The sequence below is a fragment of the Salmo salar genome, chromosome 25 (assembly GCF_965601325.2).
Source record: "Salmo salar chromosome 25, fSalSal1, whole genome shotgun sequence".
NCBI lineage: Eukaryota > Metazoa > Chordata > Actinopteri > Salmoniformes > Salmonidae > Salmo > Salmo salar.
The window spans coordinates 15,164,164-15,180,706 of NC_138315.1; the positions used below are offsets into that span (position 1 = coordinate 15,164,164).

Genomic DNA, 16,543 nt, shown 5'->3' on the forward strand with positions numbered 1-16,543 from the left:
AACGCTATTAGCGCGCACCACCGCTAACTAACTAGCCATTTCACATCGGTTACACTTGTAAACCTACCGGCAGAACAAATCACCCCAGTTGTATTTCTTTTCAGTCGGCGAAGAAGGCTCGGATTCCCCTGTAGTATCCACCCTTTCCTTGATGTTCTGCCATTTGGATGAGAGGCCACAACTTTGCTTTTGCTGCAGTCAGGTCCTCACCGAATCTAAATTATCTCTTTCAGAAAGGCGCTTTCCTTTGCTTTCTTCCAAACGGCATCTCTCGCTGTGCGAAAACGCAAACTGGATGATGACCGAGCGGCTGCCGATGGCATCTCGTTTCATCCCAATACGATGAGCGACATCCACAGCCATATATCAATCGGCGAAGTCCGGTGCCACACGGTTACAAATGTCTCTTACTATGCGCTTCACATTCTCACCCTGGTCCTCCGGGACACCATAAAGCCGTAGCCCCCACCTTCTCCCGTATCGCTCTGCTTCCGATAAGCGTTCTTGCATGTCGGCGATGGTCTTCTTCTGTGGAGTGCATTTATCATAAGTAGCAGTGTTTGCAAGTTTAAGCTATTCGATACTTTTGTATGCATGATTCAGAGGTCAATGATTTTTGTGTGTTTTCGCGTATCATTTCCTCGTGACCATCGGCTCTTTCGTTTATCTTTGCAGAGACATAATCGATTTTGTTGACCTGTAGTTCGCGCAAAGACAATGTGTCTTTTTGGGTGCGGGACTATTGACTGGATTTTCAGAATCAACTGAATGTCCAAATTCCTAAATTTCTTCTCCGGGGTAGTCGGTGGCGTTTTTTCTCCGGTGTATGACAGGTCAGCGAGCAACTGCCGTCTCCTCCCTTTGCTCTTTCGCACATTTTGTTCTTCCATTTTGTCAAGTTTCAGATCAAATTAGCGGTCTACTGAGCGTTGTTCTCTATTGTGTTTACTATAAGCCAAGTTTTGTTACATTTAAGTAAATTTGAGAGGGGTTAAGTTTACTCGGAACAAGCTAAAATCCTCGTCTGCACTCGGTAGCTGCTGCCTGTAAATGGAATCCCATAGGTTTTATTTTTTTACCTTCTGCTGACCAAGTTTGAGCTGGACTTTTAGCAACAAAAGCAGCAACTCACAGCACACCCATCGTCAGAGCCACGGGGAGCATGTAGAGACAGAGTAACACTTCCGCATTAGTGGCGTCTCAATGAAAACAATCCGAAGTGAAACGGACGCTACGAAAAACTGTACCACTATGAACATCGAGTTTTTGCAATACAAGATATGCATAACATTTTCGTATTCTAAACTTAGTCCACTAGTTACTGCCACCATAAAGAGTGTGTTGTTATTTCAAGCACTGGAATCTTCTCTAGTAGGATTACTGTAATCGTGGGTTCTGACATTGTCACGGTTGATCAGCTGCCTACGGGACAGCAGTAGCCGAGACTACGACACAGTTAGTCACTTGCCAAACTTGGTGCTGATTGGCAATGAAGTCGCAGGCCAATGTGGTTGATTGACTCCTATGGAACCAACTGAACACTATAGACGCTGAACACAACTCAACACAATGATATTATCGAAATGTATCGCGAGAAATCACGAGAACGTACCAACAAGACAACAAAAATAAATTTGTGGAAAACAAGCAGAGTGAATGATGGCGGGGTCGCTGGTACGCCGGGACAAGAAATCTACTGCTGCCCATTTAAAGGCAGATCTTAATTGGACTGACAACAGCTCTGGTGTCCGACAACTTCAAGAACTACTTGATTGTGTTCTTAATCCAGAAAAGCCAGCGGCAGACACAGAAGCCCTTGACTGGTGTAAATGTCTAATAGCAGGAGGAGAAGGTTTCGAAGAGTTCTGCAAAATGGTCCGGTCCTATGACAACGCTACTTTATGTGGCTTGGTTTGGACAGCCAATTTTGTGGCATACCGCTGTCGGACCTGTGGCATTTCTCCTTGCATGTCACTTTGTGCAGAATGTTTTAATAACGGCGATCACACAGGCCATGATTTCAACATGTTCAGGAGCCAGGCTGGCGGGGCCTGTGACTGTGGAGACAGTAATGTCATGCGAGAGACTGGGTAAGTCTTTAGGAGCGTTAGCTGGCTGATAGCTAGCTAGCTAACTAGATTGTAAGTGACAATTTCTAATTAATTGACGAGGCTTAATACGTGGCATTATTTGACTGCAACTGACATGACCATTTCCCCCCCATTTTTAATAATGTGGTATGGCGAGCTAACTACGTTGGCTAACTAACTAGGCTGTTAATGATGATGGCTAGCTTGCGGGCTAACAGCTAGCTAGCAAAGTTCTACTTGGGAGTATCAATTTGTAAAATATTTAACAGTGCGGTTTTGAAAGGTCCCTGCCTTTTTTATAATTGTACTGACATGTCTGTTGTCACTGAGCATGCCATTGTTGTGCTTGATAAACCATTCACTATTAGATTTAGCTACACAACGTAAGATCAAGTGCTGTCTTTATGGGGCACTAGTTACAGTAATTTGGCTAATTAACAGAACATAAGAGGATAGACGCAACCCCAGCAATCTAGTCAAGTGCACAGCGCTTTGAACAATCGCTCTGAACCAGACGGCTGTTTTTTCTGTTGTAGGGTAGATAACTCCCGCACTGGCCCCTTTTGTGAAAGGTTTGCATTTTATATTCCAGTAATGTAAATGCTGTACTATTGAAATTAACTAATTTCTACAAGGCTTCTAGGATAATGACACATTTTCTAAGCAGAATAACTTAATCAGTTCTTGTGACATGTCATTTCTTCTGTGATCCTTAATCAACAACATTTGAGTTTACTTTTCTGCTGTTATTTTGTTTGATGGCATAACAGTTTGTTCAAGGCAGCCAAATATACTAATAGCCTATATTAAAATGCACATTTTGCACTTTCAAAGGAAGATCGAATATACTGCTAGTGTTCATTAGATAGGTTGTTGAGTAATTGTTCCCAAATACTTACATTTATTTTGGGTACTTCTAAAATCAAGATATATGCATGTGTGTTGTTCTCTCAGATTTTGCAATCGGCATCGGTTAAGAACCGGGGAGAATGTCCCCACAGTCCCCAGAGACTTACTACTGATGTCAGAGATGGTCCTGCCTCGCTTCATCTTCTGTATCATACAGTACCTAAGGGATGGATACACTGAACCAGGTGAGGAAAAACAGCATATCTCTGTCTACAGGATATCCTATTTTTTTTAAATTTAACTAGGCAAGTCAGTTAAGAACAAATTCCTATTTACAATAACAGCCTAGCGGGGAACAGTGGGTTAACTGCCTTGTTCAGGAGCAGACCGACATTTTTCTTCGATCCAGCAACCTTTTGGTTACTGGCCCAACGCTCTAACCACTAGGCTACCTGCCGCCCCATGGTCTAAAAGCACCTTTCATAGCCGATTGCAAATAAACAGCCCTCAGATCAAAATATTTTGAGAAATCTTGTTCTTTTACAACTTTATCTTATGTAGGTCATTCTGTTTGTTTTCATGAGCCTATCTGACACACTTCATCACTTTTATCTTATCTTGCTCTCAGACACATCAACTGAGAGGGACCTACAGAAGGTCTTACAGCAGCTGGAACCCCAGATCTCCTTCTTAGAAGAACTTACGAAGATGGGTGGGGCAATGAGAACTGTACTGACAAAGATCCTAACGAATCAGCAAATATTCAAGGACCTGAGCATGGGTAAATATGTCTGTTTCTACTCTCTCATTCAGCCCTTGGTTTAATGTTATTCTGACCATTGGTGGGGAAAATGATCAAAATGATAGTTAATCAGTATTGCAGAACTCTACTGAAGTTGGGCTATTAATGCTTTAATACTTCACGTATGGCATTGGTGTGATGCTAATGAATGTCTAATTAGTTAAAAAAATATGTCATATGTAAATATGCCCTGTAGGTCAAGAGGAGAATATATATGCAAAAAAGAACTACGAGAAGTACCTGTCAGCGCTGAAGAACTCAGGCCTGGTGTCTGTGGAGGAGAAGGCCCAGTCTGGGGCTGCAGAGCCCACTATCGGGGCTGAGGCAGGGGCTGGCGCAGGGGCTCTGGGCTTACTGGGTAAGACCTCATCCCCTCTTTAGGAGTTGGAGCTCAAAATAAGTCAAAAATATCATCTTATTTATTTATTATGGAAACCTAATGGAAGTAATGTTTCTCAATGACTCATTAAACAAGGGAATAATCAGCTAATAGCTGCTTTCTGTCTCTGCTCTGTTTTCCTTAGGAGCTGAAGCACCAGCCAGCCCTGATGAGTCCAATAAAGAGGTATGTGAATACGGTATCAGAATAGTTAGTCTCGCTCCTCAGTATTGAAATATAGATAGTTGTTATATTACTTCCTGTTGTCTTTTTAAAGGAGGATCAAGATGGGGGGCAATCTGTTGGACAGAGAAAGAGAGTTAAACTTAGTAGCACTGCCAAAGGTAATTCGCATAACCTGCCTAACATTCTATGTAATGATGAATAATCCACAGATACTTTATGTGAAGGTCTGCATTACCATGAGACCAGTCAGTTGTGTTATTTTCTTAGATCCATCCATTATGGACTCTCTGAAACACAAATGTTTTCTGGAGGAGTTGCTGTTTTGGACAATAAAGTATGAGTTTCCTCAGAAGATGGTTACTTTTCTACTGAACATGCTGCCAGATCAAGACTACAAGGTATGTTTAATTAGGTTAAGTGTAGTCCATAGATATTCTAATTCCTAAGCTTTATGGTGTATTGGCACTGCTGCATTCTTGCTTAGAGAAGCTGTTACAACAGCAAATGCATCAAATCACCCGCTTATCATCCTTTTGTAGATCACCTTCACGAAAACATTTGTTCAACATTATGCGTTCATTATGAAGACACTGATGAAAAGCCAGGAGTCAGATACCATGTCCAACCGCATCGTGCATATCAGTGTACAGCTGTTCAGCAATGAGGAGCTAGCACGTCACGTCACCGAGGAGTGTCAACTCCTAGACATCATGGTTACTGTCCTCCTCTACATGATGGAGAGTTGCCTTATCAAAAGTGAACTTCAAGGTGAGCTATGTTTGAATGGCCATACCGATGAGTGGATTGTTTCATTCATGAATCTAGTGGGCTTCTCGCACTACTGAGCCTCGTGTCCTCTCCCTCTTCTCCTTGTTTTCAGATGAAGAGAACAGCCGCCATGTTGTGGTCAACTGCAGCGAGCCTCTGCTGAAGAACAACACTTACTGGCCTTTAGTTAGCGATTTTATTAATATTCTCTCACACCAAAGTGTAGCAAAAAAATTCCTGGAGGACCACTCACTGCTCATGCTGTGGATGAGCTTTGTGTCCTTCTTTCAAGGTAATTCCTTGTGGATTTAAGAATATGAATAGCAGTGGTGATGCTTCAGTATTTTCCTCAGTCATTGTCCCAGGTAGAGTAGCTGGTGTGATTTGTAGTGTATTCGTTATCTATGTGAGTCATATACTATCACCTCTCTCTGTTAATATATCTGCTTAGTCATATGATGCAATGTTAGACCTCTGGGATTCTCTTCTATTGGTTAGTCACTGCTTTTTTGTTGTTGTTGTTGGTCCCTATTTCCTGTAGCTCAGTAAGCATTTAAGGTCTACACCTGTTGTATTTGTCACACGTGACAAATAAAATCTGATTTGATTTAAAATGGATGTTATGTCACATCCAACTTAACTTTTACACTGCCTGACCAAAAGAGAATAATGGTGCATGTCTCTATTAGAATTATAGTCTGAGCAGCACTCCTACCATGTGTCTACCAAAACCCTAAAAATAACCCCTAGCCTCAGATACTGTGGACTGGAGTATCCGCTTACTGAGGAAAGGTGCATAGAGCAGAGTGCCACTATGTTATTTTATGCGTGTAGACTGCTCTGCCCTTAAGTACATTCTTACAGATTCATCTGGATGTCAACAAAGATGTTTGACAGGTTCACCTGCCTTTTGTCTTTGTGTCCCTTAAGCGTCTTTCAGTGAACAAAACCACTGTAATAATGCTTCATGTTACGTGATGACTTGGTGAATGAAACCACTGTAATAATGCTTCATGTTACGTGATGACTTGGGGAACGAAACCACTGTAATAATGCTTCGTGTTACGTGATGACTAACCATGAAAGCACTCCTCTGGTCCTGTAGGTATGAACTTGAATAAGCGGGAGTTGAGTGAGCACGTGGAGTTTGAGTCCCAGACGTACTATGCAGCATTTGCGGCAGAGTTGGAGGCCTGCGCACAACCAATGTGGGGTCTCCTCACACACTGCAAAGTCAAAGTGAGTCCAATATCCCTTGAATTTTTTTTTTTTTTATCAGTGCGGATCACGTTGTAGCTATTTGACGTTCCAGTAATATGCACGGAAACCGTTAGGAAAATGATTACACTATGAATAATTGTTTATTTGCAGGAGACACAGGAATACACCAAGACGGTGGTGCGTTACTGCTTGGAGACTCTGCAAATCTGGTTTGATGCCATTGGCTTTGTGGACGAGGTAACTCAGCAAATATGCACAACAGTCAGGATGCATTTGTAAACCAACATTTTCCTTTAGTGTTTATATCTGGTCTCTGTTTCTGTGTAGCCTGCTCCAAATCAAGTGACCTTTCACCTGCCGCTGCACCGTTACTACGCCATGTTCCTAAGCAAGGTGTGGTAGATCTACAACCCTTTAAGTTCTGGTGCTTTAAGCCCTCTTTGTAGTGAGTTGACTGTGTCTATTGTCTCATAGGCAGTGAAGTGCCAGGGGCTTGACCTGGACAGTCTCCTCCCACACCAAGAGATGCTCATGAAGATCATGGTCCATCCACTCCAGATTCAGGTATTGCACCGGTACAGGCCATTACACATGTCTTTGCAATGTCTTGACAATGGCTCAAATATCAGAACAGGTTGTGTGGTGAATAACGTCACACAATGTCTGAAAAGGAAAGGCTGATTCGTACCCGAACGGTTGTTAGTGTCTTATAAATATGATAAGGAGGTGGTGACTGGCTATTTAAAGGGTTCCTATGTGACTACTCTGGAGATGACCTTAATGTGTTGTCGTGATGTGACTACCATTAATGTGATGACTGCTATTCATAGAATAATTACCTCCTACGTTTCATTTTTTTCAAATTAATCATGTAACAATTCATTAGTAATTTGGGGCACCAAGGGGAAAGTTTATTTAATGAGTTACCGTTTCCTTAATTAGCTCAAGAATATATCGATATCATACCAGTCATCAATGAATCATTTCCTCATATCAGTCTGTGAACGTCGCATAATCCTTGGATATCTGCACGAACCTTAGCCTAAGTGATGAATCAGCGATACACAAATTGGCTGAATAATTTATTTACTAACTAAACAATCACAGAATTACATAAACACACACAAGGTCTAGGTTATATTGATTACTAACATAATGCATATGAAAAGTCCCTAGTGGACTAACCCGATATGACGGCTTGTTACACAGTGGAAAGGGGGTGGGGAAAGATTATGAGCGGGAGAGACAAAGAGCGTGGACTTATCGTACATACATGTGGAAGCTATGCTCTTGGGAATATGAACACTTTGCACATGAACGACCGCTCATTCCAAAATAATTGCAATGCATATACAGTTGAAGTCAGAATTTTACATACACTTAGGTTGGAGTCATGTAACTCGTTTTTCAACCACTCCACAAATTTCTTGTTAACAAACTATAGTTTTAGCAAGTCGGTTAGGACATCTACTTTGTGCATGACACAAGTAATTTTTCCAACAATTGTTTACATACAGATTATTTCACTTATAATTCGCTATCACAATTCCAGTGGGTCAGAAGTTTACATTCACTAAGTTGACTGCCTTTAAACGGCTTGGAAAATTCCAGAAAATGTCATGGCTTTAGAAGCTTCTGATAGGCTAATTGACATAATTTGAGTCAATTGGAGGTGTACCTGTGGATGTATTTCAAGGCCTACCTTCAAACTCAGTGCCTCTTTGCTTGACATCATGGAAAAATCAAAATAAATCATCTAAGACTTCAGAAAAAGTTGCTGGTTCATCCTTGGGAGCAATTTCCAAATACCTGAAGGTACCACATTCATCTGTACAAACAATAGTACGCAAGTATAAACACCATGGGATCAGGAAGGAGACGCGTTCTGTCTCCTAGAGATGAACGTAATTTGGTGCGAGAAGTGCAAATCAATCCCAGAACAACAGCAAAGGACCTTGTGAAGATGCTGGAGGAAACGGGTACAAAAGTATCTATATCCACAGTAAAACGAGTCCCATATCGACATAACCTGAAAGGCCACTCAGCAAGGAAGAAGCCACTGCTCCAAAACCGCCATTAAAAAAAGCCAGACTACGGTTTGCAACTGCACATGGGGACAAAGATTGTACTTTTTGGAGAAATGTCCTCTGGTCTGATGATACAAAAATAGAACTGTTTGGCCATAATGACCATCGTTATGTTTGGAGGAAAAAGGAAGGCTTGCAAGCCGAAGAACACCATCCCAACCGCGAAGCACGGGGGTGGCAGCATCATGTTGTTGGGGTGCTTTGCTGCAGGAGTGCACTTCACAGAATAGATGGCATCATGAGGAGGGAAATTATGTGGATATATTGAAGCAACATCTCAAGACATCAGTCAGGAAGTTAAAGCTTGGTTGCAAATGGGTCTTCCAAATGGACAATGACCCAAGCATACTTCCAAAGTAGTGGCAAAATGGCTTAAGGACAACAAAGTCAAGGTATTGGAGTGGCCATCACAAAGCCCTGACCTCAATCCTATAGAAAACTTGTGAGCGGAACTGAAAAAGCATGTGCGAGCAAGGAGGCCTACAAACCTGACTCGGTTACACCAGCTCTGTCAGGAGGAATGGGCCAAAATTCACCCAACTTGTGGAAAGCTACCCTAAACATTTGACCCAAATTAAACAATTTAAAGGCAATGCTACACTCAATTAGTATTTGGTATGTACATTTCTGACCCACTGGGAATGTGATGAAAGAAATAAAAGCTGAAATTATTCTGACATTTCACATTCTTAAAATAGTGGTGATCCTAACAGACCTTAGACAGGGAACTTTTACTAGGATTAAATGTTTATACTGAGTTTAAATGAATTCGGCTAAGGTGTATGTAAACTTCCGACTTCAACTGTATTTACGTGTGGATGTTTCTGTTGAACTCGATCCGTCTATGGGAAGTGGTTAAATGTAAGTCTCTGTTTGTCCACCAAAGGTCACAATGTCCTTGTTAGACTGGGTACATCAGGTGTGTACCACGTGGTGTTCAAAGGGATCTGTGTTTCCCTATGTTCGTTAGAATAGATACCTCAGAGGTACCTATGATGGTGAGAGGAATTTGTCTGTCCATCTTCTTGGGCAATTGTCCTAGACTACTTTACATGCAGAGCTGCAGACTGCATGTTTTAATCTAGTCTTCACCTTTGTCACTCGTCGAGAGTTTCAGACGGTCTTACTATTTTCTGGTCTTGTACATTTTAACCATTTCCAGCCGCGTAGCCACCGCTCCACGCTGTCTGGCCTTGTACGTTTAGCTATGAGTCCTTTTTAAGTACACTGGTCAGAAAGGCTGTGTCAACATGATGGAACCATGTCTGTGCTCATGTGGGCAGGGTTATTGACTTGGCCCAGGTTTATATGAAAAGCCATTATCTCATTTAGAAGGCTAAAATCACATTTCTATCTTTTCAAAAGTATTCTTATACTTTAATCTTTTTTTTTTTATTTTTAAATTTTTTACAACATTTAGTAGCAAACCTGATCACTAAAACATGTACAATTTCAGAGTTATCTTGTTATACATTTTTCTGCAAGGTATTTATGATCCGGTTAAGTCACAACCCCCCCCCCCCCCGCCGCCATGGGTCTGGCTATCTTTGATCCTCACCAAGGAGAGGGAGCACTGTAGAGCTGATCCACTGTAACCTGATCGTTTGGACACAGTCATGACAGTGTGTTCAATGTACTTTGCACAGCAGGGATGGGAAACTTTGATAGGAGTGGGGGCCACAATCTGAACTTGTCATGAGGGGCCGCAGTGGCTTGAGAGTCCACATACACACGTTCATTACCATGCATGCAGTCAGTTGGCCCTAGCTTTTTGGGGTCCCTAAGTGAAATTCTGTTGGACACCTACAACCTTGCAAGCAAAACATTTTAGCGGCTCCCCTCTTGACAACGGAGAGAATAAAAAACCGTTTAGTTCATTTCCTGCAATTTTGCCATGGAGCATAGAGAACATGTAGCATTTGTAAAGTAAGTTTGCTGCAATAATACACATTTTGCCATGGGGCGGATAGAAACATTTGCTGGGCTGTCCACGCCACTCTCTGTAGCGCCATGCAATCGAGGGCGGTGCGGTTGCCATACCAAGCCGTGATGCAGCCAGTCAAGATGCTGTCAATGGTGCAGCTGTAGAAATGAGGGCCCATTCAAAATCTTTTCAATCTCCTTCACGACGTGTGTGTGCACCATGTTAAGTCCTTAGTGATTTGGACACTGAGGAACTTGACGCTCTCGACCTGCTCCACTGGGAAGAGTTTGAGGGAGAGGTTGTTGTCCTGTTGGCTGTCTCATTGTCGCTGGTGATCAGGCCTAACACTGTTGTCAGCTAACTTGATTGTGTTGGAGTCGCACATTTGTGGGTGAACAGGGACTACAGAATGGGACTAAGCACACCCCTGTGGGGCCCCAGTGTTGAGGGTCAGCGTGGCTGAGCTGGTGTTGCCTACCCTCACCACCTGGGGTCGGCCCATCAGGAAGTCCCGGATCCAGTTGCAGAGGGAGGTGTCCAGTCCCAAGGGGACTATGGTGTTGAGCGCTTAGCTGTAGTCACATTCTCAAAAGGCCGGCATTTTATGTTTGTGTTTTCTTGTAGGCGAGCCTATCAGAGATTCACAGTAACATGTGGGTAAGAAATGGTCTCCAGATCAAAGGACAGGCTATGACCTACGTGCAGTCTCACTTCTGCAACTCCATGATCGATCCAGACATCTTTCTGCTCCAGGTAAAGACTACTTACCTACTCCTGGTGATCACAACATTATGGACTGTTATGAATGCCATATACTCCATTGTATAATTTTTCTTCCTAATCTGTCGACAGGTGTGTGCGTCAAGGCTTGATCCCGACTACTTCATCTCTTCAGTGTTCGAGAGGTATAGTCTGAGCTGTTGTAAAAGTCCTTGCAGTTTGTCATTTTTCGCTGAACTTGATTGACAACTCCAGTTTTGAAAGTCAAGATGTAACAAAACAGAATTTAATAGCAGTAACTAGGGCTGTGGCGGTCAGGACATTTTGTCAGCCGGTTATTGTCATGCAAATTCAAATCAAACTTTATTTGCCACATGCGCCGAATACAACAAGTGTAGACTTTACCGTGAAATGCTTACTTACAAGCCCTTAACCAACAGTGCCGTTCAAGAAGAATTGTCCGGTGGCGATTTTTATGAATTGTTTAGCAGTCTAATGGCTTGGGGGTAGAAGCTGTTGAGGAGCCTTTTGGTCCTAGACTCCAATACCGCTTGCCGTGCGATAGCAGAGAAAACGATCTATAACTTGGGTGACTTGAGTCTCTGGCAATTTTGTCCCTGACACCGCCTATTATATACAGTTGAAGTCGGAAGTTTACATACACCTTAGCCAAATGCATTTAAACTCCGTTTTTCACAATTCCTGACATTTAATCCTAGTAAAAATTCCCTGTTTTAGGTCAGTTAGGATCACCACTTTATTTTAAGAATGTGAAATGTCATAATAATAGTAGAGTGATTTATTTCAGCTTTTATTTCTTTCATCACATTCCCAGTGGGTCAGAAGTTTACATACACTCAATTAGTATTTGGTAGCATTGGCTTTAAATTGTTTAACTTGGGTCAAATGTTTAGGGTAGCTTCCCACAATAAGTTGGGTGAATTTTGGCCCATTCCTCCTGACAGAGCTGGTGTAACTGAGTCAGGTTTCTAGGCCTTCTTGCTCGCACATGCTTTTTCCGTTCTGCCCACACATTTTTTGAAGGATTGAGGTCAGGGCTTTGTGATGGCCACTCCAATACCTTGACTTTGTTGTCCTTAAGCCATTTTGCCACAACTTTGGAAGTATGCTTGGGGTCATTGTCCATTTTGGAAGACCCATTTGCGACCAAGCTTTAACTTCCTGACTGATGTTGCTTCAATATATCCACACAATTTTCCTCTCCTCATGATGCCATCTATTTTGTGAAGTGCACCAGTCCCTCCTGCAGCAAAGCACCCCGTGCTTCGCGGTTGGGATGGTGTTCTTCGGCTTTCAAGCCTCCCCCCTTTTTCCTCCAAACATAACAATGGCCAAACAGTTCTATTTTTGTTTCATCAGACAAGAGGACATTTCTCCAAAAAGTACGATCTTTGTCATCATGTGCAGTTGCAAACCGTAGTTTGGCTTTTTTATGGCGGTTTTGGAGCAATGGCTTCTTCCTTGCTGAGTGGCCTTTCAGGTTATGTCGATATAGGACTCGTTTTACTGTGGATATAGATACTTTTGTACCTGTTTCCTCCAGCATCTTCACAAGGTCCTTTGCTGTTGTTCTGGGATTGATTTGCACTTTTCGCACCAAAGTACGTTCATCTCTAGGAGACAGAACGCGTCTCCTTCCTGATCAGTATGACGGCTGCGTGATCCCATGGTGTTTATACTTGCGTACTGTTGTTTGTACAGATGAATGTGGTACCTTCAGGCATTTGGAAATTGCTCCCAAGGATGAACTAGACTTGTGGTCTACAAGGTCTTGGCTGATTTCTTTTGGTATTCCATGATGTCAAGCAAAGAGGCACTGAGTTTGAAGGTTGGCCTTGAAATGCATCCACTGGTACACCTCCAATTGACTCAAATGATGTCAATTAGCCTATCAGAAGCTTCTAAAGCCATGACATTTTCTGGAATTTTCCAAGCTGTTTAAAGGCACAGTCAACTTAGTGTATGTAAACTTCTGACCCACTGGAATTGTGATACAGTGAATTAATTATAAGTGAAATAATCTGTCTGTAAACAATTGTTGGAATAATTACTTGTCATGCACAAAGTAGATGATCTAACTGATTTGCGAAAACTATAGTTTGTTAACAATTTGATGAGTGGTTGAAAAACGAGTTTTAATGACTCCAACCTAAGTGTATGTAAACTTCTGACTTCAGCTGTAGGTCCAGGATGGCAGGAAGCTTGGCCTCAGTGATGTACTGGGCCGTTTGCACTACCCTCTGTAGCGCCTTACGGTCAGATGCCGAGCAGTTGCCATACCAGGCGGTGATGCAACTGGTCAGGATGCTCTCAATGGTGCATCCTGACCAGTTGAACGGTAATTGACCGTTAATTAGCATCTCCAAGCTGCTGATGCACGCCTTCGGAACGTCTAAATCTATTTAATATACCCCATCACAATAAATCCATTATTTATTTTAGGCAGGTCTAAAGAAACATTGTGATATGAATAAAATATATTTCAGAATAACCGAATGAGTCGCCCTACTGTATGTTATCTGGCTATGTGCCATGCAATAGGCTGTAAGCTAGTTCTTTTAGCTGACAAGATAATGCTTATAAGTCCTGTGCCATTATTTTGTTTTTATTGTAAGAATAATTGAATTTAGCTGAATAAAATAGAAAGGATATTTTTTTCCATTCAGGAGTGAGTTTTCATTTGAAGTGGCTTTGTTGAGCGTAAAAGTGATCATTAGAAACAGGTCCTATACGCTAGATTTTAGAAATTAGAAAATGTTGATGTGAATGATACAAATCTTAATGTCTTAAATCAAAACATATGGGTTGCATGATGCAGAATGGCCCATTTATTAAATGGTAGGAGCAGGGGGAATAATACGTTATCTGTATGTACTCGAATAACGAATGGAGGCCACTTTCCTGCAGTTTAAACCATACCAGGTAGGCCTAAATATAGTAGCTGCTGGGATCCTCTTTTTAGTGGCAACCATCAACTTTCACACGATTGCACATAGACATGTCTGGGCTTATAAGAACACGTATTTCACTTCATGCATCAACCACTGTTTAAGGAGCATACAGCCTGCATTCTGCTCAAACTCTGTATGCCATGGGATCTCCAACCATGTTCCTGCAGCTACCTAGTGCTTAATTTGTGAAACAAAGTGAAATCTGTTCGGGAACATCAATAACTAACATGTTTTCACAACAAAACAATTCAACTGTTGATAGCCCCTATCTCTGTGTGCTCGAGAAAGGGGAGGAGATGGAAACGCACGGTTTTGAGATTCTGTAGTTTAAGGTGATGTCAGCCAATTACTTGGCTATTCAAAATCAATACAAATTCACTATAATTGTAGGGTAACATGTTGACTAGACCGCTCGCGCGTCTGCCATCACCCACATGTTGATTTTGTTATTTTACCTGAAATGCACAAGGTCCTCTACTCTGACGATTAATCCACAGATAAAAGGGTAAACTGAATTCGCTTCTAGTAGTGTTTCCTCCTTCAGGCTTCTTCTTCTTCTTTGGACTTTATGGCGGTTGGCAACCAACTTTAAGGTGCATTACCACCACCAACTGGACTGGAGTGTGGACCTCAGTTCATCTTTCAATCACCCACATAAGTTTATGTTCCTAAAAACCAATGAGATGGCACTTATAGCATCACAAATAGAACCAAGTTCTATTTTAGCACCTGGCTATGCAGACACTCACGAGTATTTTGGGTGCTTTGATTGAATAACATGTATGTGTACATTTTGTTTTGCAACGCACGTGACGCAAGCGGTGTGGTCAGCATGTAACTCTATAAGCTGCCCTGCCCAATCAATGAACCAACGGCATTGCCTAGGCCTATATGTTCTCTCCCAACGTTTGGAGTGTAGCATAAGGTAACCAGTCCATCCAGTGTGTGTATTATAATAATACAGTCCACACTCAAAGGCGATTTACTAGAATTTGTTTAATTTTGGACTGTAGGCTAGACCAGACATCTTGAATCTTAGGCTATGTATTGTATAACGGCACAATTATTAATTCAGTTTTTATTTTTTCTGGCTTGGACTCATAGCTTATGCCTATGTGTGTTCTACATGTCATGTCTTAAATGCTTTGAATTAATCATCACCTTAGTGCTGTCCATTTCGTGGTTTGTCTTTGAAACAACATCCATTTTGTTTTGGCTTTGAAACAACATCCACAATGGCCATGTTTTCTTCTGTTTCAACCTTTTGTTGAACTTCTTACTTCAAATTATCACAGTGAGGTCCAAAAAAATGTAGCCTAACGGTGAGATTTAAAAAGCATGATACAGTTTTGATGGTAAATGTTTGCTTTTCGATTGTATTTGCATTGGTGTTAGGGAGACAATAGAGCCCTGAATACCAGGTCGTTAGCGAGTTGGGTACTACCAACGCATGTCCAGAGTGTATACGAGGAGATGGCCGTGTCACGTGGAATTTGACTGCGGTCATTACTACCTGTGTGCTGGGAATACGGTCACCGCAACAGCTCTATCAGTGACATGTATTTCATATACAGATTCAAAGTGGTGGACCTCTTGACCATGGCCTCTGTGCACCAGAATGCAGTACTGGACGGTGAGCAGGAGAGGCCAATGCTGGAGGGAGCCTTGACGTTTCTTGTCATCTTGTCCAGTCTTCGCATTCACTTGGGTAGGTGCAGATGAATTCAGGGGAGAAGGAAATTGTACATGAACAGCAATTGGAAGATTTGTATCATCCTGACTATATTGGCGTTATCCGTAGATGCATGAATGAGTATTTCTCCCTCTCATTGATAGGCATGGCAGATGATGAGATTCTCAGAGCCGAGATGGTCTCCCAACTGTGCATGAACGACCGCACCCACAGTTCACTGTTGGACCTTGTATCCTCACTGCTTTATCAGCCTCTAATTCACAGTAGAATGAATTGAATATCCAAACCCGTGGTCAGTATTTTCTCTTTGATTCTCATTGAGTTTGTAGTTGGCATTTTAGTCTCCGGATTTTGTAGTGTCAGTGGTTGTCAGTGGTAACTTTTTCTGAACACCCTTGTTTGTTCCCTTGCTAGAATGTGTTGTCCCTGTTCCACAAATTGGAAAAAGCACCAATAACACCTTGTTTTCACCAGACCTTCCCCCTGTTATTACATGTGAATCTGATTGACTGGTTTAATTGATGTAAAATTGCATATTTTAACACACAGACAACAGTCTTTGCATTTTTTATTTTTGGGGTCACATTTACTATGCTGCACATTTGCCTAGGTGCGTACTTTCCTTAAGTGAATATTCAGATTCCTGAGAATCCCAACCCCAAGAGTGGGATCGTCCCGGGAAGCTGCAGCTTTGAGGAGATGCTGTCTGCTGTGGCTGACTTCAAGGCCCCTGTGTTTGAACCTGGGGGTTCCATGCAGCAGGGCATGTACACACCTAAAGGTAAGTTGTCCCTTTTATCTCATGGCCTGGTGTGAATTCACTAGCTACAGAATGGAAGCAAATGGAACTTA

At 42.1% G+C, this 16,543-nt stretch overlaps 1 protein-coding gene across 4 annotated transcripts in view; it reads left to right on the plus strand.

Annotated features, from left to right (window-relative positions):
* The first annotated feature begins 518 nt into the window (after positions 1 to 518).
* The window catches only part of ubr3 (ubiquitin protein ligase E3 component n-recognin 3), a 48,681-nt gene continuing 32,656 nt past the window's right edge, over positions 519 to 16,543 (plus strand). For 2 of the 4 annotated variants that reach the window (XR_014382613.1, XM_082968919.1), the window contains exons 1-18: positions 519 to 2,090; positions 3,045 to 3,184; positions 3,568 to 3,720; positions 3,938 to 4,099; positions 4,266 to 4,306; positions 4,398 to 4,464; positions 4,574 to 4,704; positions 4,846 to 5,074; positions 5,187 to 5,366; positions 6,180 to 6,313; positions 6,446 to 6,532; positions 6,623 to 6,688; positions 6,770 to 6,859; positions 10,931 to 11,059; positions 11,159 to 11,211; positions 15,573 to 15,706; positions 15,835 to 15,920; positions 16,331 to 16,472. Coding sequence is in view for 3 of the 4 variants with exons in the window: in XM_082968919.1 (XP_082825045.1) it covers positions 1,657 to 2,090; positions 3,045 to 3,184; positions 3,568 to 3,720; positions 3,938 to 4,099; positions 4,266 to 4,306; positions 4,398 to 4,464; positions 4,574 to 4,704; positions 4,846 to 5,074; positions 5,187 to 5,366; positions 6,180 to 6,313; positions 6,446 to 6,532; positions 6,623 to 6,688; positions 6,770 to 6,859; positions 10,931 to 11,059; positions 11,159 to 11,211; positions 15,573 to 15,706; positions 15,835 to 15,920; positions 16,331 to 16,472 (2,458 nt within the window). In the remaining variant the exon portion in view is untranslated. The remainder of the gene's footprint in view (positions 2,091 to 3,044; positions 3,185 to 3,567; positions 3,721 to 3,937; positions 4,100 to 4,265; positions 4,307 to 4,397; positions 4,465 to 4,573; positions 4,705 to 4,845; positions 5,075 to 5,186; positions 5,367 to 6,179; positions 6,314 to 6,445; positions 6,533 to 6,622; positions 6,689 to 6,769; positions 6,860 to 10,930; positions 11,060 to 11,158; positions 11,212 to 15,572; positions 15,707 to 15,834; positions 15,921 to 16,330; positions 16,473 to 16,543) is intronic. The other 2 variants (XM_014173236.3, XM_014173237.3) reach the window with 2 other exon arrangements.